This window comes from Cuculus canorus, chromosome 8 (assembly GCF_017976375.1).
Source record: "Cuculus canorus isolate bCucCan1 chromosome 8, bCucCan1.pri, whole genome shotgun sequence".
Classification (NCBI taxonomy): domain Eukaryota; kingdom Metazoa; phylum Chordata; class Aves; order Cuculiformes; family Cuculidae; genus Cuculus; species Cuculus canorus.
In genome coordinates this window covers 253,205-274,042 of record NC_071408.1, presented here as the reverse complement: position 1 = coordinate 274,042, position 20,838 = coordinate 253,205, and the positions used below count along the sequence as shown (strand labels likewise).

At 38.6% G+C, this 20,838-nt stretch overlaps 1 protein-coding gene across 6 annotated transcripts in view; it reads left to right on the top strand.

Annotated features, from left to right (window-relative positions):
• The window catches only part of RALGPS2 (Ral GEF with PH domain and SH3 binding motif 2), a 116,538-nt gene that overhangs the window by 34,543 nt on the left and 61,157 nt on the right, over positions 1 to 20,838 (top strand). For all 6 annotated transcript variants that reach the window (XM_054072706.1, XM_054072711.1, XM_054072709.1 and 3 more), the window contains 5 exons: positions 2,340 to 2,390; positions 7,278 to 7,361; positions 14,281 to 14,370; positions 16,485 to 16,577; positions 20,502 to 20,628. In XM_054072706.1, the coding sequence (XP_053928681.1) occupies positions 2,340 to 2,390; positions 7,278 to 7,361; positions 14,281 to 14,370; positions 16,485 to 16,577; positions 20,502 to 20,628 (445 nt within the window). The remainder of the gene's footprint in view (positions 1 to 2,339; positions 2,391 to 7,277; positions 7,362 to 14,280; positions 14,371 to 16,484; positions 16,578 to 20,501; positions 20,629 to 20,838) is intronic.

The window sequence follows — 20,838 nt, the reverse complement described above, 5'->3', positions numbered from 1 at the left end:
GCAGGGTGTTGTCAGGTGTCTTGTGGCTCTTGGCAAGGTGGAACTCTTGTCAGTGTTCCAGTGTCCTAGCCCTTTCCCAGATAACCTGCTCGGGTTAGGAAAAGGTGGGAAACAGCACGAAGAATTACCAGTGTTGCCTGTACACACATTCTAAACCCTTCAAAACCAAAATTATGTTAACCACAGCTGGAATAGTTTGTTGTCTGGTCACAGTCTCACAAATGTGTCCCTTTCCCTTGCTAAGAATGACTTCTTTTTGTCAGTACTCTTGTGGTGAGATAGAAACAGTCCTTGTCAAAAAAGGCTTTGTGTGAAGATTTCTGCATTTCTGACCTTGATGTTCTTAAAAAAAAAAAAAAAAAGTAATGCTGAAAGGGTCTTTGACTTTAGGAAAAGAAACCATTTTTGTTCCCTCAAGAATAAGTAATTTTTTTCATAGGACTCCTAATAAGAGAATAGAATGGTTTCGGTTAGCAAGGTTGCTTTCGGTTTGAAGGGCATCTCTTGGTTTTGGCAAAATTGTATTGTATATATTTTACTGTAGTTGCTATGGATGCAAGGGAATAGAGAAGTTGTCTTGAAGGCAGAGAGTGTTCTGGCCTCCTGTATTCCTGATTTTTCTGTTATTAGCAATCACTGCTGCTTAAAGCAAGCTTGAGGGGTATGTTTATCTGATACCTTTGGCTTTATTTAATCTTTTAAGGTACAGTATGATTTGTGCTGTCAAGACAGATGCTGCAGCTGATGCACTTGCTTGTTAAACTACATTTAGTAGTAGGATTGAACATTATTTAAATGCCAACTTGAAAATTAGCTTCTGGGTATTCATGAATACCAGGTACAAATCTTGTGCTTCAGACGACATGCGAGTATTTATGTTACAGGACCAAGAATGTCTTATGTCAAAGTTTGTACAGGCTTTACTGTTACAAAGGTGTTCAGACATGCACGTTTGGGAGTGTTTTTGTATTTGAGTGTGTGGATTCATTAAAATGGTTTGATTTAATCTTGCTTTAATCCAAGACTAGAAAAATCTAGTGTAAGTTTAAACATATTGCTTGGAAGAATGAGCAGCCAACTAAAGCAGAGCCCAGGCAAGAAGGTTTGTACAGAGGTTCATAAAGCGCTTATTCCCTCTGTGGTGTTGTACTGCATGATGCGAGCTGATTGTGTCTGTGCATTGGTTACAGAGCCTGGGCTTGATTTATATGTGGTTTTTTTGTCATCATGTTTGATTGCTAAAATTCTTATCTAAAAATAGGTTCAGAGGTCAAGGAGGTTGCTACAAAACGTGGATTTGCTCATCTTTGGCACAACACATCACGTATCATGTCGTTCAGGTTGGGGCTCATTAGAGCAGGCTCATCTCTTTACACCTGCTTTCTTTCAACTAGAGTCTCCTAGTTAAAATTTTTCTGAGCTCTCAGTCTTTATCTGAGAAGCTGTTGTGCAACCCAACAATGGCATTCCATGGAAACTGCGGTTTGTGAGAATCTTGGACCACTGCATTGTGTAAGTGAGGGAAGTGCTGGTTTTCAGGAAAATGGGAAGAAAGCTGTACGGTTTGCTTCTAAGGAAACTGAGGAAGGTCCCTGGCTTCCTTGTTAAAAGGGTAGTTGTGATGGCTAACTCAGAGGGCAGCGGTGTTTCTGGGCTACCTCATGCTCTGTGAAAGACATGCTCTCTTTCTTTTGGATACATAGGCCCTAAATTGTATGCTTAAAATAAGGCTCTGTGAATGTCTTTAAAAGCAAAACCTGGTCTTTGACTCCAGGTTCCTCTTTACCCTTTTCAAAGCTAAACAGATGTCGTGTAATGAAAAGGTACTTTTTGGTTCTGATTGCTGGAAGCAAGGTGGCTGTATTTAATGCTAACTATTGCTGTGCATCTGAACAACTACTTAGCCTAGTTTTACAAATATGGTCCAAGTATCGATTCAACAGTTTTAGGGCTGTTTCACTAGAATTATGTAACACCTAAACTAAGATTCAGAGTTTGTAGAGAAACTGCCCTTGTGCAACTGAAGTTCTTTGCTTTCTTGGATGGCTTCTTATATTTCTGAGTTCAAGCTGTGACTTGCATACATGAGTGCAGGATTATGCTCCTGAGAATAATTTCTCACTCTTTGTGAGAAGCACTTTATTCTCTGGTTTTGCAGGACGGTTCTGTGGTAGGAGCCAAACCCTTTGAAATTAGCTACAAAATGAAAGGAAAAGGAAAATAAAAAGGAAAGCAAATAAAAGGAAGCAGAACAAATGCAGTTCTCATACAGCACAGCAACTTAATGGAATGCAAGGTTAATTTTAAGCTTAACTTAAGATACTTTTTTTTAATTTCAGGGTCAGATAACTCTAATGGATGTCCCTGTATTTAAAGCAATTCAGCCAGAGGTAAGCAGTTCACTGGTTTTGTTTTCAAATTTAAGTGAAAAAAAGTTGTGCCATTGTATAAATTCTGTAATGGCAAAGTGTAACTATGTCAATAAATCTTATTTTTCTTTTTTTTGTCCCAGTTTGAAGCAGATGGGTTTATGACACAAAAATGTCTGGAACTGTTTGTTTTGGGAATGGAGTGTTATTTAAATATGTTCAACTAGTGCTAGAGTTGAAGTAGCCGAGATTTAATGTTTCTGAATGATAAATGTCTTGTTTTGACGATTCTGATGATAATGTTTTAGATTTCAGCTCCTGATACCTCATGCCGTACCTCATCCTATGTTCCCCTAACTCGTCCCTATCTTTTTAGGAAAAAGAAAACTGGCTGTAAGGGCATCCTGTGTTCAAGATGGATGTGATCTGTGGGTGTATTGGGGCAATAGGTTGATTTCTGTCTCCTGGTTTGTTTGTAATGCCATGTTCCTTTCTGATTGCAGCCTGACTTGAACTAATGTTTTCAGAGTCTTCACAGTGACTATAAGTGCTGAATTTGTGTATCCTTATTTCTGTATGAGTGTTTTCCTGTGGGCCTTGCTTTGCACTTTTGAAGGTTTATTTTTTTAGTTTATTGTCCACTCTACCAGTACTGTGGGACTCTTTTTCAGCTCATCAGTCACCTTTAGACTATCGGAAGCTGTTTGATTGGTAGCAGGCTTTTGTCACGTCCCTCTTGTGGCACACTGAAGACTGTTTTGCTTTGAGTGGAGAAACCTGCTGAATCTCTTGGTTGTGGTTATTATTTAATCATTTGTGTACCCACAAATATTTGAAGCCTTCCTTTTGATCCGTACTTGAAAACATTGTAGTGATTTAGCTTTCATGATTTCAGCAAGCTACTTCCCAGCCCCTGTGGATTTGTGTGAGGTTTTTGATTGGGTTTTTTGTTTGTTTGTTTGTTTTAAATCCTTCGAAAAGCCTCCCATTTGATCTCTCTAGTTTTTTTTTAGTTGGGCATCCTTAGAGTCTTTTTGATTGGCAGGATATGTTTATCCTGATCTTCTAATAGGATATCTCTTTTTCAAAACTTTAAAGCATTTTACCCTTTTATCTGAGTCATTTAAATATTTTCCTCATAAGTGTGTTTGTGTACTGCTTTTTCTAATGTTAAGCATTACCGCTGTCTAGTTTTTCCCCCACCCCCAGTGCTGAAATTGGATAGGTTTTGGGTGCTTTTATGTAGTGCCTCATTTCTTGTTGCACTGAGCTTCAAAGGAGTGGATATTGAAAAATCAAACCACCAATTTAACCAGTTAAGACTTTTACTAATGACCTGCTGATAAAGAAATTCCACTGCTCGAGGTTGATGGTAGTTTGTTCTTTGCAGTCTGCTTCCAGCACTGTGCAGGGTGGGCAGTCACTTGTGTGAACAACAAGGAAGCAAGCAAGCAAGTTAGAGATGGCAGCAGTGATCCAGTACCTATAGCTTGTAACTTCTTACTCTTTTCATGCTCCTGTGTGCTGGACTGTTGTGTGAGCAGACCTACAGAAAGTCTCTGGGAGATGAGAAGACGTGTCAAGAATGCACATAAAATTTTCTTGGCTGTTCTAGATAGTTATTGTAAGCCATAAAGAGAGAAAACAGAATGAAATAATGAAACTTATCTAAAAGAAAAACCAGAAGAGAGCAGGTGAATGTCTAGAGTGTAACTCCTTGTGAGAAATCTGCTTGTGCTGAATAAGAAAAATTCATGCAATGCCTTCACTAGAAAAATATCCCTTGGAGGAAGGGGAGCTGTTTGACACTTGTCAAGTGCTTGCAGAAAAGCAGTTGAAGGCACTGACAGCGTGGGAGTATGATCTGCCTGTCAGTGCTCCCTCACAGGTAGGCACGGGTCTGTCGTCTTTTATCTGATCCGCTTCTAAAAGGTGTTTAATCCCCTGTGTGAAAAGGGGCATACAGATTAACTCTCAGGTCTGGAAAAGCTAGACACAACTGAAATCCTTTCCTCCTCTTTTGCAGATGAGGAAAACAGAGGTGGAACACTTAGTTTGCCTAAAGGTGTCTTGACAGCAGAGTAATGAAATGCTGTAGGTTTCCAAGTTTGTTTTTTTTTTTTCCCCAGTGTCTACCAGACTGTGTGCCGTATCTTGATTCAAGTTGTAAATCTTTACATGTGGCTTGACATATACACTCAAACATTGGTGAATTTGTAAGTGGAAAACAAAATGGTGTTGAGCTGATTGCTCCTGTGTAAAAGGGCATCTAAATGGAGGCTTTAATGAGTGACTAAAAGGCATTGACAGAATTTGGTTTTTTGTATCAATGCCCGTAGATACTCTTATTTAGAATCGCATTTCACAGCTCTCATCTCTATGTGTGGTTGGAGATGATGAACAAAATCTTTCCTGTTGTGCCAAGATTGAAAAATTGTGTGTTTATAATAGATTGTTGTAACGCACCAACAAATCTTTGTTAAACAGGCTGTTAATCTCTGTCTACTTCCAAAAATCTGTAGAATGATGTAGGAATTCATATTTTTAGCCTTTAATGGGTTTTTGTTTGTTTTCCCAAATAAGAGTTCTGAGAGACTTATTCCAAGATGCTTAATTTTTAAAATAACTGGAGATGAAAGTCCAATTTAATTTTTGGGAAACAAAATAAATTACCAAAAATGTTTATTCTCTGCCAGTTGCCGCTTCCTCTCTCCATTCAGACAGCAAAAATCTCAAGATTTTGTTGGAGCAGAGGCTTCAGTTGTCCTAAGTAGTCTGTCAAAACAGGGAGACCTCTTCTTTCCAATAACAAAAGTATATATACATATAGTTCGCAGCCTGAGTGACATATTGGACCTCTAGTTTTGAGTGTATAAATATAAATTTGACCTTAATGTTAGTACTGTTACTTATCTAAAGATTCTTGTTAATGTTTTTTACTTAAAATGACCGTTTCTGTTGCTAACCATGTCAGTGCCACAAACCTCTGTGCCAGCTAAGTCAGGTCCACTTCTGATGTCTGCACCATGTAAGCTCTCGGACATACAGTGCCCCCTGGCGTCATCGCTGCTTTTACTGAGTAGTGAGGATTGGAAAAGTATACAGATATGCCCTGAATTATTAAGAAAGTGCCATACTTTCTCCAAACTTGTGATGGCAGCCATTTTTTTCTGCTGTCAAGGAAGTATAATCATCACGTGCCAATAAAGATGAATCAGCCTATATTCTCCCAAGTGCAGAGCTGTGATTGTTATCCCAATGGAAGCTGCAGCACTAGGAGATGCAGAGGGGTAGAGATATAAACAAAAGTGTCACAGATGTCTTCATTCTCTGTTGGTCCTCTCTTCCTCTCTTCAGGTAGCCGCTCAGGGCTGCCTGATTGTCTTATGCGTAGTCGTTGATGTGTGCAGATGTAAAGAGATGGGCGTGTGCATCCCTGTGCTGAATATGCTCGTGTTTTCCATTGGGGGTTTGGTGGCAGAACTTCCTAGTGAAATTTGAAGGAATAGGCCTGAATAAAAAGCTAGTGGCTCCACATTCTTCCCAGCGCCTGTGGAGTCTTCTCTAACCACTACCAGCATGCCACAAACTTCAACAAGTGAAGGAATTTGCAGTCTCTGAACTGGCACAAGGCTCATTAGTAGTTTTGGGACTTTGATTGAAAAGACGTTAAGAAATTCCTGATTAAAAACAAAAATGAAACCTTTAGAATTTAGAATTTCTGGATAGCAAATTCTTTTTGATCTATGACTGTCTTAAATGGCATAATTTTGATTGCATGTTGAATCATATTACATCACTTGGTAGCTGGACATACATAGCACTGCTGGTCCCGGTGCATAGCTCTCAGTGTGGTGATAAAACTGAAAATCCTTCAGAGTGGGCAATGTGAAATGCAAGCATGAATGAATAAACTTAAAGCCTGTACTTCGCTCTTATGCCACTTTAATAGTTAAGCTATCTTTGTGTTGGATATTTTTCATTGTAGCACCGTGGAATAGGTTATGTGCTGGATCTATTTGCATCTATTGTTTGCTGTTATATACAAACAGGAGAGCTCATTGGTACATTTAGGTTTTTATGATCTTAGTTAAAACTGTGTATTAAGTGGTAGGAAGTACCAGGTAAGATGGTGTAATCGCCCAACTGCTGAATAAGTTTTACAGACAAGTAAGAGCTGTTGTAACTATGTCATAAAATTAAGGCTTTTCCAGGCCTTACAGAAGTGATTTGTTAATTGTTGAAGCCTCCGTATTTTAGGGTGACTCAAGGAACTATATGACTTGTTTTTTTGAAGTAAGCCTCCTTGCCCCTTTTTACTCCACAAAACTATTTTCTTAAGTATTGTTCAACTTGAAATAAAATTGGCTCCTTTGGGAGGGAAAACTGGAATTAGTGTTTCTTGTACTGTTGCTGCAAAACGTGACGATTCTAGTATTTCTTTACTGCAACGTGATAGGTTAAAATAATGGGACGTGTCTAAATTGAGTTGATGATGTGTATCTTCTCAGTAGACTTTAAATATTTTCAGAAAGCAGTTAAAACCAAAAGAACGTGCTGGTCTCCCTAGCTCAGATTCACAGTTAAAGCAGGATTTTCTACAGTAACAAAATGGATCTTGAATTATTTCACTGGTTTCTAATAAGAGCTGAATTTTTTTGAAAAAGTCTCTAATCCATCAAAAGATGAATATAAAAATCTAATAATTCGAATAAATTGGTACATGACACTTGTGGCATCTCCGTTTACAGAAGAAATGAGAAAAAGTCTAACTATATGTTTTTAACTTCAACGTATTATTGCTCTGAAAAGTCACTTGGAAACTAGGCTTTCTCACTCTGTACTCTTGGCTCTGCGTGCCTGTTACGCGCTAATTAAAAAAATTACCTTTCACCCTTGTTCTCCCAGGAGCTGGCAAGCTGTGGCTGGAATAAAAAAGAGAAATACAGTTCTGCACCAAATGCTGTTGCTTTCACCAGAAGATTCAATCACGTGAGTTATTTTTTCCAGTGTCATTACATGTGCATGTTTAAAGTCTGGGGAATTAAGTGTTCTGGCACATCACTTTTATTACTGATCACAGCTGATTACTTCAAAACTTAAAGTATCTGCCATAAGGAGTCCCTTGTCTTCAAGATGTACAGCAAGGTGAAGACTGTACTGAAGACATAGCAGTGGCTTTGTTTGAAATGTTTAACTTTTGTTTAAATCAATTATTGATGAAACAAGAAAATGTAAAGTGCTTCCCCACCACCACCATAAACGCAGTATTTTTAGATTAACATGCAGGAATTCGGTCATGCTGGCAAAATCCTATTAGTTTATTTTGTAATCTTAAGTCTCCCCTTCTTATTCATTCTAATGACTTTGGTTTTGTGATCATTTTGGATTTTAAGGAATGTTTCTGTCCTTAACTCTGTGGAACACTTGCCAAACCAGTTCACTAGGTTATTAATTGATGGGTGATAATCTTGGGTTTGTTCAGTCTTAGCTTTTATAAAAATCCATGCAAAAAACTGGCCTTGTGTGTGCAACAAAGGCAGTGAGGAGAAAGGAATGTTAAAAATACCTGCCTCTCAGTAATACATTTCTTCATAGTAGTTGGTAGTCGTTTTCCTGGAAAGCAGTGATGGCTGCTAAGGGGAACCTCATGTATTTTGGTTACCACAGAGCACGCATTAGGTGATTGTTCAGTCACTGGCTTTTTCATCTGCCTTAATTTCCTTTTTCTGCTATGCTTCCTTTGTTTCAAGGGATTTTTATTTTTGTTTGAAAGACAGGTCAGTCTGAATGGAATTGTGAAACTAGGTGACTCTGAAAGGTCTGTAGTGTCTGAGCTTGTTCAGTGTATTCCAGTGGACTGAAAGAACCATGTTGCTGTTTATTTTTTTTCAGTATTGTAACAAGGAAGCTTGAATGAAATGCAACACTTGGACAACTGCTCAAAGCCAGTCAGCAGAGTTTCATATGCTGTTCTCTCCCTCCCTTCTTCCCTTTGGCTTTGTATCCAAAGCCCTCACTAGAAATGATGCAGCCAGAAAGGGACTAAGACTTATTAGTGGACTTCCCATTTCTGGAGCTTGTTTTTCTGGAATGCCAGAAAAGCAATAGACATCCAAACAGAATACATTACCTTTAAGACAGGTGCCATGATGCGTGGTTTATGGTTCTATTTGGATGTCACTGTATTGATATACACAAATATAGGTGCAGATTTTCTTGTCATAGGGTTTGTAATTAAGCATCACTCTATTTATGCACTTTCTCTACAGCCATAAGAGTTGGATGTGCCTCTCTGTCAGCTGACAGATTCCTTTACTGTAAATACCTTTGCTAATGATTTCTTAAGTCTTCTTAATATCTGGAAAATTTTGTTTTCTGTCATCTTTAAGCTCCAACAAAGACCTATGCTGGCAGGATCGCTTCCTGGCTTTCATTTCCTTACTGGGTTTCAGATGTTGCATTGGCTGCTACAGAAGACTCCCTTACTCAGATGCCTGTTGTTGCCGCTTTTAACGCCTAAAGGAAATACGTTGCTGGAAATTAAAATTGTCCTTGAGATGCCCCTGAAACAAGAGTTGGGGCAAAATCCAGAGCATATCTCTGCTGTGCCAGTGAGTTCTGTGGAGTCACCACTGCAATAAAGACAGGCCAGTTTGAGGCTGTGTTCCATTGATTATGGTTCAAGAAATGAAAAAGGATTTTTTTTTTTTTTTTAACAGACAGCCAGCAAGTACTTGGAGCCATTGAAATTCACCATTAAATTACCTGAAACAGGACAAGTAGCATCTCCTTCTGTTTTTCGCATTGTTGGCACCATTTCCTTCAGGTGCCACAGCGCTTAGCCTGTCTCTTGGACTGTATTTACAGCCCAAAGATTTTGAGGCATTTCTAGGTCTTCTTTTTACTTGTTTGTTTCTGCTCTCTTTAAGGTGTCATTTGAAAAACTTTGCTAGAGGAGTCATAGTAGCCTGTAGGAGACACTCTGCCTTGAAGAGTCAAAGAATAGGTAATAAAGAGGCAGGCAGTCCAGCTATTCAACGGCTGCTCAGACAGTGGGTTAATTTGCCTCTAAGCAGTTTTCTGGGAAGCTGCTGCCTGCAGCTTTGGTGGCTGAGGGACAGAGCCCTTCCAAGAAGCTCTTCCAGAGAGTTACCTCAGCCTTCATTCTGGCACCAAGGAAAGTAGTCAGTCTTACCTTTGTATGGGGGAGACAGGACGGAATGTGGGGGAGCAGAAGAGGCGAGTATTATTTCAGTCATGAGTTCTTATTATCCACATTAGCGCCTCAACTTTTGACTTACTGAGAGAGTACTCTGAACAACTTTGGATGTGGTGTGGCCCTACACTTCCAAATGTATCAGTGCAGAGGAGTTGCTCGTTCCAATAGTAATGTCATCTTTGGATTCACCATCCCTTCAGAAGCAGTGAAACCCCAGAACTGCTGTGGGATAGCAATTTTCACCTCCTAGCCTGGTTTGCCTTATTGGCATTCAGTTCTACCCCACGTGCTTGCTCGGCAGAGTGCGGTTCCTTTTGGACACCTGCCCCACTTACCTGGGGGTTCTAATGCTTAGGCCTCTAATAAGTAATCAGGAAAATCATTGTGACTTTTGGCTTTATCAGGCAGGATTACATTTCATCAAACTTTTGTTAACCTTTGAAATTTCACTGAGTTTAAGTTATGCATTGAGCATCTGTCTCTTTCCTTTTCCCCCGCTTGCCAAAAGAAGATCATGAACAGCTCTCACTTTGTAAGTAAAGAGAATATTAAATCACTAACAGCTGCTTCACAGCAAATTGATCTGCTGATAGTGTTTTGGAAATGGCAGCGATTATGTGCAGTTGATTGCAGTCCACTGAGATTGAAGCAGGGTATTTCCAGCATTAATTATGTGAAAATTACATGTGGCGCCTGTAAAAACAGATCGAGTTCAGGGAAGAGAAATCAATTGCATCATTCCGTGCCAGGACCCTTATTCTTATTCTTGAAGAATACATAGCTGTGTGGTACTCCTTAGATCTACAAATGTACTATTAAGTATTGGTTTTAAATACGTAAATTCTTTGCATAACTTTTTAAAACCTCCATCTCTGCCGTTTGCAGCTTTCTTCTGAAATTTAGTTGTGTGCTTGTATGGAACTTTTGCAACTTGCAAATCTGTCAGAGTGCAAAATCACGCAGTTTGCGTACTTACTAAATCATCATTGTTTCCATTTTGAAAATGGCACCAATGTGAAAATGTTTGTAGCTTATATAAAGGTAACTCTTCTCTCTGTTTATAAAATTCTCTGCGTTAAAAACCTCTTTCTTGAGGTTTTAATTTAAATGGGGGTGGAACTGTGCTGTCAAGAGCTTAATGTATTAGAGAAGCTTGTTAACTGGATTCAATACATTGGAACAATTGTAAAGCAAAAGATCCATCTTTCAGGCAGGCAAATTTAGGCAAACTTTATTTTATTAACTCTGCAAAACTGTGGTTTGTTGGGTTTTTTTTAAAAGCCAAATGCAACCATTATGTGGGAGAGGAAGTTTGTCTTTAATATTGTAGTGCTGCAGAGTTGCAGTGAAGTGGGATAGTGAAATTCTACTAGGGATATCAGAAACTAAAAAATGGAGCAGGGAAGAGGTTCATGTGCTGCCTTGAAAACAAACCAAAACAAGAAAGGGGTTCTAGCTTGGCTCTCATGATGCAAAGTCACTGCTGTCTGGCTTATGTACGTGGTTTTTGTGTAGCATGACGATGTTTTCAGCAGATGTATGTATTTAATGATCCAGAAAGTCCCTTTAAAGAGACAGTGTTGAATTTGCTATCTGCTGATTAGCACAGATAGCACGATTAGTTTTGAACCAATGACTGTGAACGTAAGAGCACCAGTGCAACAAAATCATCATTTCAGATGAGGCAAACATGGGATAATTGAATAGCTTAAGCTCTGATTCAAGACAAGATACGTTCAAAAGTTAAGCATGTTTTTCTATGTTGGCCTAAATAGGCAAGAATATAAATACACAAATTATGTCAAAGGCTAAATGCTATCTTGAACTGGTATCAAAGGCATTGATGCCCAGAGGCTGTGCATCGTCTGACTGATATTGGTGGGATAGTATGAGAAATAACATTAAACTGCTGTGAGAGAGGACTTGAAGCAAAATACTCACCAAATATATATGATACAAATGCATAAGATTTATGTGAAGCACAAACCTGGATAAAATAAAAAAATAGCCAATCGAAATAAAAGGGTTTACTTTGTTTGTTTCAATATTTGCAGTACATTGGTGCTGTCTAAAGATAGTCGTGAATAGACAAGATGAGCCAAAACCATCAGTGCCAGTATAAAGGCAAAGAGGAGTGGAGGCGGTTGGAGTGGAAATAATTGTGTTTAATTCTTTAGCTCCTGCTTACTGTGTCCCTGAAGAGACTGGACGGCTCTGAGCTTCGAAGAGAGCTTTGCGCTTTGTCCTGATTTGTTTTTCCTGCAACAACTTGGAAGTGCTAAGACTGAGTGTGGTTGGGACTGGGATGGAACCCAGGCTGCTTTGAGTAAACAGCAGTGCTTGTGCAGCACGGCGCTTCTGTCACAGTGATACCCATGAAATTCCAAAGGAGTCAGAGCCAACACAGTAGTTGGCTTGTCTTCTCATCCTCTCGGAAATGATGGAGTGTTGCTCTGTGTTTGGAGCAAGCATTTCATAGTCTGGCCTACTGCAAGCACGCTCCTGTTTTGCTGAGGCTTTGTCAACCTGAGACTGAAGAGATCTGGGATTTTAAGGCACAGCCATACGTGTGTTGTCTACCTGATTCTTTATGATATGAAAATATGTTAAAAATGTATGTTCCCTTGATTTTCAAAGGAAAAGCATCTCATTAAAAACCTGTTCATTGGTCAGGGGAAACACTGGTTTCCTCAAGGTGTGCAACTTTAGCCGAACATCAAACTCATGTTTAACTTTTCTGACAATATTTTGAAGAGCTGCATGTACTTATTCAGTTCTTGCGTATTTTACGATAATGCTGTTTGCACAGAACCATTTTTTATATTTGTCAGGGTAGCAGTGTATCTGGAAATACTTTATTTTTTAAAAAAAAAAAGGAAAGAAAAGAAAAGGAAGAAGAAAGAGAGGAAAAAGAAAACTGAGCTCCATAGCTAATTCCTTCCTGGCTAATTTAGCTGTACCCAAACAGCACAAAGGGAAGCAATTGTTATGCAAGATGTTTGTGGGCTTTTCTGTGGTTTTTGTGTAATTCTTCCATTTTCTGGTTCCAAATTGCTGTTGTGTTTTGACATCCCAGTTCTCGTCAGGTCACTAACTTCACTGAAACTGTAATTCTTTTGGAGGTGTGGATCTTCTTGTACTATCCTGCGTAAAGAACTGATGTACTATACAAGGTGAAACATAATAAACAGGATATTTAATTTTTTAATTGAAGTTTTGGGCGGGAGCCTGACTACATATGCAGAGTTGGTTTACAAGAAGCAGTTTAGCATCACTCTTAATCATAACAGCGTGACGGGTTGAAAGATGTTTACGTATGAGAGCGTACATTTCTTCAGAAGTTATTTTCTAAGTATCAGTCACGCTGCATCTTGCTAATAGTATCATTTTTTTCCTGATTTGTAATAAGTCCATGAACAGTATCTGCAGTATTTGTTAACATTCACTAATTCATTTCTCCTGTTTTGTTACAGTTTTTAAGGTGTTTATTTGCTATCGTTCTTCTTCGTGCTAAAGCATTTGAGGGCAGAGGGCATAGGGAGAGCAGAGGAGAGAGAAGATTAGAATTGAGCCATCCTAGTAAAACATTTTCAAAGTACAGCTTTGAAGAAGCGTTCGTGTAGCTATGAAATGCAGCAAGCATCCTTCATAGTGTGCTGACTCAAACAGCCATTTTTGTACAACGGGGAAGTTACTCCTGTAAAATTTCATTAGTGAGTATGGTGGTGTCCTGTGCGTTAGCAGGGAGTTGGTGTAGCCAGTGCAAAGATTACGAACTATAAACCCCAGGTTTTAGCAGAACCTTCCTTAATTATCTCCCAATTTTATTCAGGTGATACTGGTCTGATTTTTGGTTTTAGAGGTGTTGAGAATTCGGGGATGTCAGTGAGCTGTGGTTGAAGCTGTATCTGAAAGTTGGGTGGTGCAGTTTTGGAGTTGTAGCACAGCAAAACCGAAGGATGAAACTGAATTTTCATTTTTATATTCCTGCATTCTGTAGGCTCTCTTAATAAAATTTCTTCATTATTTTATTTTCATGGGAGAATATTCTTTGACGTTTCAGAGTTTTTGCTGTTTGCTTTGTCTGTGAGATCTCATGCTCAAACTTACCCTGAAACGGAGTCTGTCTACATGGATTGTGTGTAACTGATTCTGCAGAGGGTACAGACATGTACTGGCAGCAGAAGGGTTTTCCTCTTCAGAAAAACAGATCCCAACTAACTAATGTGACAGATTTTACAAAGACCCGTTCTAGCCACCCACACGCTTCCTGAGCAAAGCAGGGACCAGAACATGCACTCTCCAACCAAATATTGGAGAGCATGGCTACCAGTTTTCAATGGGAAAGGTGAGCAGAGTAACAAGGTGAAATTTCAATTCTAAACATAACTTGGATTGATTAATTTAATTTAAGAAACTGCTCCACCGTGTAATGGTAGAAGGTGTCTTGGGTAGGAATGAGCAGAATAACAGGGTAAAAAACACTTTGAAGAAATCTTTTTATTAGTTATCTGGATTATATTGATTAGGATTTGATAATATAAGCGATTGCATCTTCTAGTATGTATTCACTTTATATGTGGAAGTTGAATGCTGTGAGGCTTTTAATGTATTACTCTTGAAATAAAAATATTAAAAGTGTAATGTTGAAGCTCTGTATTTTAAAAAGGCAAATTTTATCCTTTTCAGGTAAGCTTCTGGGTTGTTAGAGAGATTCTGCATGCACAGACTTTAAAAATAAGAGCTGAGGTTCTGAGCCACTATATTAAAACTGCGAAGGTAAGAATTTGGATGAGGATGTGGGGGTTGTGGGATTCACCATGATGACACTTATTATATTTAACTTGGTTAGTTCAAAAATACAGGTGGGTAAATATTTATTTGATACCTGGTTTAGCTGTGGTTGTATCTGTTGACATGAATAGCTGTTTGTCTTGTGCATGAAACAGAGTTGTCAAATACTGACAAAGTCCTAAAATGGCAGCCATCCTTGACAAAAATGGCTTAGCTAAGGAAACGCTATGATGCCTTATTTAAAATCCTGTTTATTTAGATGCTATAATTTACTGGCTGAGTTTTCTGGTATGGTTAAACCTAAATGATGTATGGAATCAGTTCAAAGAACCCCAATCAGAACAGAAATAGCTTCTTTGCTTTTACTTTTGGAAGAAAAGGATCTGTTATCTCTTATTCCAATTGTGGCACAAATATTGTCAACGTAATAATATTGTTCCAAAAGCACTCCTGAGCTCAGGAAATGTTTTAGAGCTCTCATCCTGTGATATCTTCCTGAAAGCCATTTGGACTGACGTTAATAAGAAAAGGGTCAACAAATGCTGACTTCTGTGTACTCAAACCAGGTTACTAAAGAATCCCCTTGAAAGTGGATGAGGAGAGGGGAACCCTTGTTCCGTAGGTGTGGGAAGACTCTCATTCATCAGTAGACTTGCTGGAACAGTAGGGTGCTGGGCACCCAGGCTGAAATTGCTGCTAGGGTGACCTGGCAGTAGACGTTAAAATATGGCATTTCCACCTGAGGACGTTGTTCTGTAAAATGCTGTTAGCTCCTGGCAGCACGCTCAGTGGAGAGATAATTATTGGCCCTGCTCCAAAACAGCTACCTAGAAAACCATCCTTGCAGGGTCGCTTTTGGCCTCCCATATATAGGAGGCCAAAACATACATATACATACATATATGTATAGTCTCCTCTGATACTCAGCATTTATCCAGAATCAAATTAGTCTACTTTTTTTCCTGTTGTCTTGTGAAAGGCCTCCTAATCAAGGAAAGATGGGTAAGATGAGTTTAAAGGAGGAAAAACGATTTCCACCATTCCTTGAATAGTAGGCGTTCCTTATATTATTGTATTGTTTCTAGCTGGAATCCTAACCTACCTTAGTGAATTTTTCAAACAGATTAAACAGGATTTGCAATACTGTGATTGAGTGTCCATCGTCTTTTTGTTGGGATAAAACCTGAGTTTGTGTGCTCCTCTGAAAATCCCTGAATGTAGTTCAGTGCTCTGGGTGCTCATTGCTATCACAATAATTGATATTGCACAGGAGCTTAAGGAACAATATTTGCTTCTGGGCTGTTTTAAAGCTGCTGTAACAGTACTGCCAGCAGTTAATTGGCCAAGGCAGATTGAAGGGTTTGGAGACAAAGGGGAAAAAAAAGGAGAGGCAAATTCCAAATATGTAAGAAAATGCAATCACGCACAATGTTTTTTTCAGAGTTTCTAATACAATTCTTTTAGCTTGATGTTTTCTGCATTCAGTTTCTATTTCATCGTTCCTTTCTGCTGGTTGGTTTCTGTTGTCATACACCAAAAATTGTCTTTCAGTGAGAGGAGTACTCCATGTGCATGGTGTTTGACATCTACCTGCTTGATTTCATCCTGAAACAATATTTTTGGGTGTTTTGATGCAGTCTTGGTAGCTACATGAATCTGCAGTGCCAGTTGCATTTACAGTATTAATTACTGCCACGATTACATCTTTCACAACTGGGTTACGCTTTACAGCACGTTAAGTTCTGAAATTCCATTGAATGCTATGAATGGAATTCACTGGTTTGATTGTCAGAGTATTTCTGGTACATCTGGTAATATGCCCCAAGGTGTGTGCTTTTACAGACTCTTTTTTTTTTTTTTTTTTTTCAGAAGAGCTCTCTTAGACTGTGAAACAGATGAAGTAGGCTCATCTGAACCTGTATAGGTGCAGTAATGAGAATTTAGGAGGTGCCATAAAAGGTGATCAGCAGTTCACTGTAACTGACTCTTCCCCAGAGAACATGCAGGATTTCTTCATTTTGAGATTATTTATTCTGTATCCATAATGGACAGCACTTGGAATGTTGTTGGTTTTTTATTGTCTGTATTTCTGTCCTCAGAAACTGTACGAGCTGAACAATCTGCACGCTCTCATGGCAGTTGTGTCGGGCCTACAGAGTGCTCCGATCTTCAGGCTGACGAAAACATGGGCGGTAAGTGAGCAGCAGGACAACGAAGGGGGGAGTATTTGTTCATAGGAGGATATAGCATTCCATAGCTTGTTTTGAAGGATGCAATAATTACTACAGATACTTTTAATCTTGTACTGTGTACATAATTCTCCTATTGCTTCTTAGGTCTATGGTTTCCTGTCAAGTTTTCTTTCCATTCTGGCTTATAAGTATTTTCCTTTGAAAAATAGTTCCCTGCATATTCTGCTAAACGCAGAGGCTTCTAATTTGGCCTGAAGTTATTTTGTATTTAGTCGCTGGAAAATTATGAATGCCAAAGTGGCTTATACTTTAATCATTTAGGGGTTTATACTGTTGGAATGCTTTTTGCTATGGAGCGCAGATGTCCAGAAACCTCTTGATTCACTTTCCATGGAGAGATTTGTAGTTTCTCTGACCAATAGCTAAATCTAGTGTTTTTCCTCAGAGTTTTCAGGGTTATTTTCACATCTATAACAACTGCATTACACAGTATGTTTGTTGGTCTGATTTTCCTACAGTTCTTCTTTGGAAACATTCTTGTTTGACACCTGTTTTTTGACTGAAATTAGTATCATTTTTGTGTAGTTGTGACCTTGATCAGAAGAGCATTAGGATGACTCTGAAGGATACCTCAGAGCTGAGAAAATCCTGTGCTTGATTCAGCTACACATTGTGTAGTTATCCAGCTGTTTTAATGATCAACTGTGACATTCTCAAGTGTGATAGAAATAATCAGGTGGCTGAAATACTCCTGTGCGGGCATCTGTATATATAGATGATCTTCCACTGAGAAGACAGGTCAACATATCCTCACATGTTGCAAAAGGTGTTTCTTTGTCTCATAGCTGACAGATGGTAATGTTCAGTGGATAAATGTTACCAAAATTGAATATAATCCACTCCTGCCAAAACACTCATCTAGAATTCTGTGCACGTTCTGCAAGTGCACCATTAAATGAGACATTGTTTCAAAATACCAATAATCCATCTAAGGAAATCCTAATGAAGTTAACTCTTCAAAGTGATCTCAAGAGCTGTTGTTTTTCTGGTTTTGTCATGTCAACAAATTGATGCCTCAACAGTTTTTGTAACTGTGATGCCAAATCTTTTTTGTGCGTGGCTCCAAACAGGTTCAACTATAACAGTGTATTAATATAAGCATATTAATTACTACCATAATTATGCCATTAATAAGTTTGCCCCCCTTTCAACCTCTGGAATGCCAGGGAACTTCTCCCATGTTTCTAGAGACGATTAATTTCTTATACAGTCCCAGGCATGTCTGTTTTTCATCATTTTACAGAAGCCTTTTTAAATTCAAGTTGCGTCCTAGTTCCTAGCAGTGTGCGCTGCAGACTGATAGGGATGTCTTTCTATTGGAAGTTCAACTTAAAAATTCTTGAAGTAATTCTAAGCCTTTGCCTCTCTCTGTCTTAAAAGCAAGAAAAAACATGTGGAAAGGCACACCAAGCCATTCTTTGAGTCACCAAGTCATTTAAGTAAGTTATATGGTAACCTTCTAAAACCTTCGTCGAGGAAGGATTTCTTCTTCTCTGAGACAGTTGGTAGCAATCAGCAAACTTATAAACTCGGGAAAATAACAGAAGTGCATTCAGTCCCTTAAAAAAAAAATCTAGAGCTGAAGGGAGCCATTAAGTATTTGCTTGATAATCTAATGTTCCTAAAAAAGATGAAATTCATATCTTCTGACAGTACGTCTGAAATTTGTTTCACTCATTGCCTGCACACCCTTAGAACTCTGGAGAATAATAAATGCTTCTAAAGTGTGATTTGCCCTGTTCAAAACTTGAAAAGAATTACGAAACTTTCCAAGAAATTACATAGACTAGAATCTTCTACTTCTTTCCATTTAATGTAAAGGAAGTCTAGATGACCATCGAGAACTCAGGTAATGTAAGCAAATAATCATTTAATGTCTGAACCTGCGTGAATCCTGCCCTGCTCTGCCAGCACCCTGAAACCTCTTCTCTCCTTTATAGCATTTCACAAAGGTCATCTTCAGCACTGGGACAGTTGAATTGGAAAGCAAAGACCAGTCTGGAATGCTTTGAATCCTGCCCCACTGCTGTAAACTGTCAGCCTTTGCTTTAGTTATCTCTGCATATGTACATCTCTTTCCTGTTCTGTGCATCATTTGAGCATAAGAGACAGAGGAATCAAAGTTATTTAGAAAAAGGAGCAGCTCCAAAAATGGCAAAGTAACTGCTGGGTCCTTACTTGCCCTCACACAAACACTTTTAATAGTGTTGCATACTATGTACTTTCTGCACGAATGTGGGAAGTGGAGACCTGATGTGAATTGCACTGTTAGTCCAGGGCAAGTCATACAGGATCAGCTTGCTTAGGGATTGTTCACAGAGCCCAAAATAATGTATCCAACTTAAACAAGATCGTGCAGATCAGCATGTTTGGAGGAAAATTCCATTAATTTCATTCAAGTCTGAATTTAGGCTGTTACTGTATGTGTTAGCCTTGTCTTACCTTCCCATCTGCAAACTACAAAAGCCTTCCAGATATCAAATGATGGCAGAATATTTTAGAATATTATTTAAGTCAAGCTAATGTAGGCTGATTAAACTGGGACCGTCTACGAGGAGATCAAAAGATGTGTCATGTTCTATTGGTAGAACTTGTCATGTTCTATTGGAAAGAAGTCATGCCTGTCTGCTGTTTCCTTGTCCTGGAATTGGCAGATGTCTGTGTTTTTAATGAACATGAGATGCTGTTCATCCGAATATTGGAACCAAAGCTAAAGATGTAAAATAATTGCTGTAATGTCAGAGATAAGCATGCCTTTGCAAACAATTCACTTTTAAAAAGTGACTTTCTTCCAAAAGTCAGCATTTAGCTTGGTGGTATATTAGCTATCCTAATGAAGACTAGGGTATAGGCAGTGTGAGTAGGAAGAGCAGTTATTTCAACAGAGTGTTTACAGCTTTACAGAAGGGACATGTCACTTCTATCATATTCGTGCTGGTTGATCTTTAACTGAAAGAGAAAAGGGAATATGCATAAAAATATGGCAATCTGACCCTTGGTATTTATGCAGTATTGGGTATCTTGTAGGGGAAAAATTGTCACAGGGACTAGAGCATTGAGGCTTCTGCCAAAGTGTTCAGTGGGAACTTTAAATAAGACAGGGTTTTTTTCCTTCTTTAAATTCTGGCTCTGAATTGAAATTAAACCTTTAATGGGGTTTTGCAGTGGTAGTTCAGTTAGATGTTTTAAACATGTCTTAACTTACTTTCCCAGTCTTATGAAGAAAGCCTAGTTGCTGTTACTGCTGTTAAAGGAAGGACCAGTGGGGATGGAGGCAGAATGGACAGTGAAAGAGATCCATAACTCTTAGTTTTGCATTTGAAGTGGGCATTCTGGTAATATTAAGAGCCAGTAAAGTTACTGGTTGGCAGTGTAGTACATAATGTGTTCTGTAGAGAGAAATGGAGGAAATCCTTACTCTTTTCCAGACCTTCAAGTACGTGATATGTGTAAATCTACATTTATTGTTTCTAGAATTGATGCTTAGGTAAAGATATTTACCAGATCTTAATCGTATTGTTTTATTCTTTGGAAAAGTTTGTTTAGATAGCTCTCAATTCAAGAATGAGAACCTATTAAGTATCCTCCAGGACCCTAGAGTTCATATTTGGCTATTGTTTTAGAAGGATAGTTTGAATTTAACAACTGAAATACTACTCTGCATTTTGAGTACTCATTTTGAGCACTCTGAGTACTCATCTTTGAGGAAATGCCTTGATTTTGAAGTAGTTGTATTTGAAAACAAACCAATTACAAAAAAAAAAAGGAGGGAAGGGGTTGTGGAAATCCATGCTTTTAAGAGTAATAGAGAAATCATAATCATCAAACCTAGCACTCATCTGGGTTTGGCTTCTTTTTTTCTAGTTGCTGAGTCGTAAGGATAAAGCCACCTTTGAAAAGCTTGAGTATGTTATGAGTAAAGAAGATAATTACAAGAGGCTTAGAGACTATATCAGCAGCTTGAAGATGACTCCTTGTATTCCCTATTTAGGTAAGATGAGTATTTGTAGTGGGAAACACTGATGACAAACATGCTTCTTCAGTAATTACATAAACTAAATACCAGCTTTTAAGCATTTGTGGAACTATTTTATTACTTAAGTAAAGAATCTGTACCCGCTAGTTGATTCTGGATACCCTGTGTAGGGCAAGAAATAACTTCACTGCCTTCAGAAAGAAAATACCTATTAAACCTCACAAA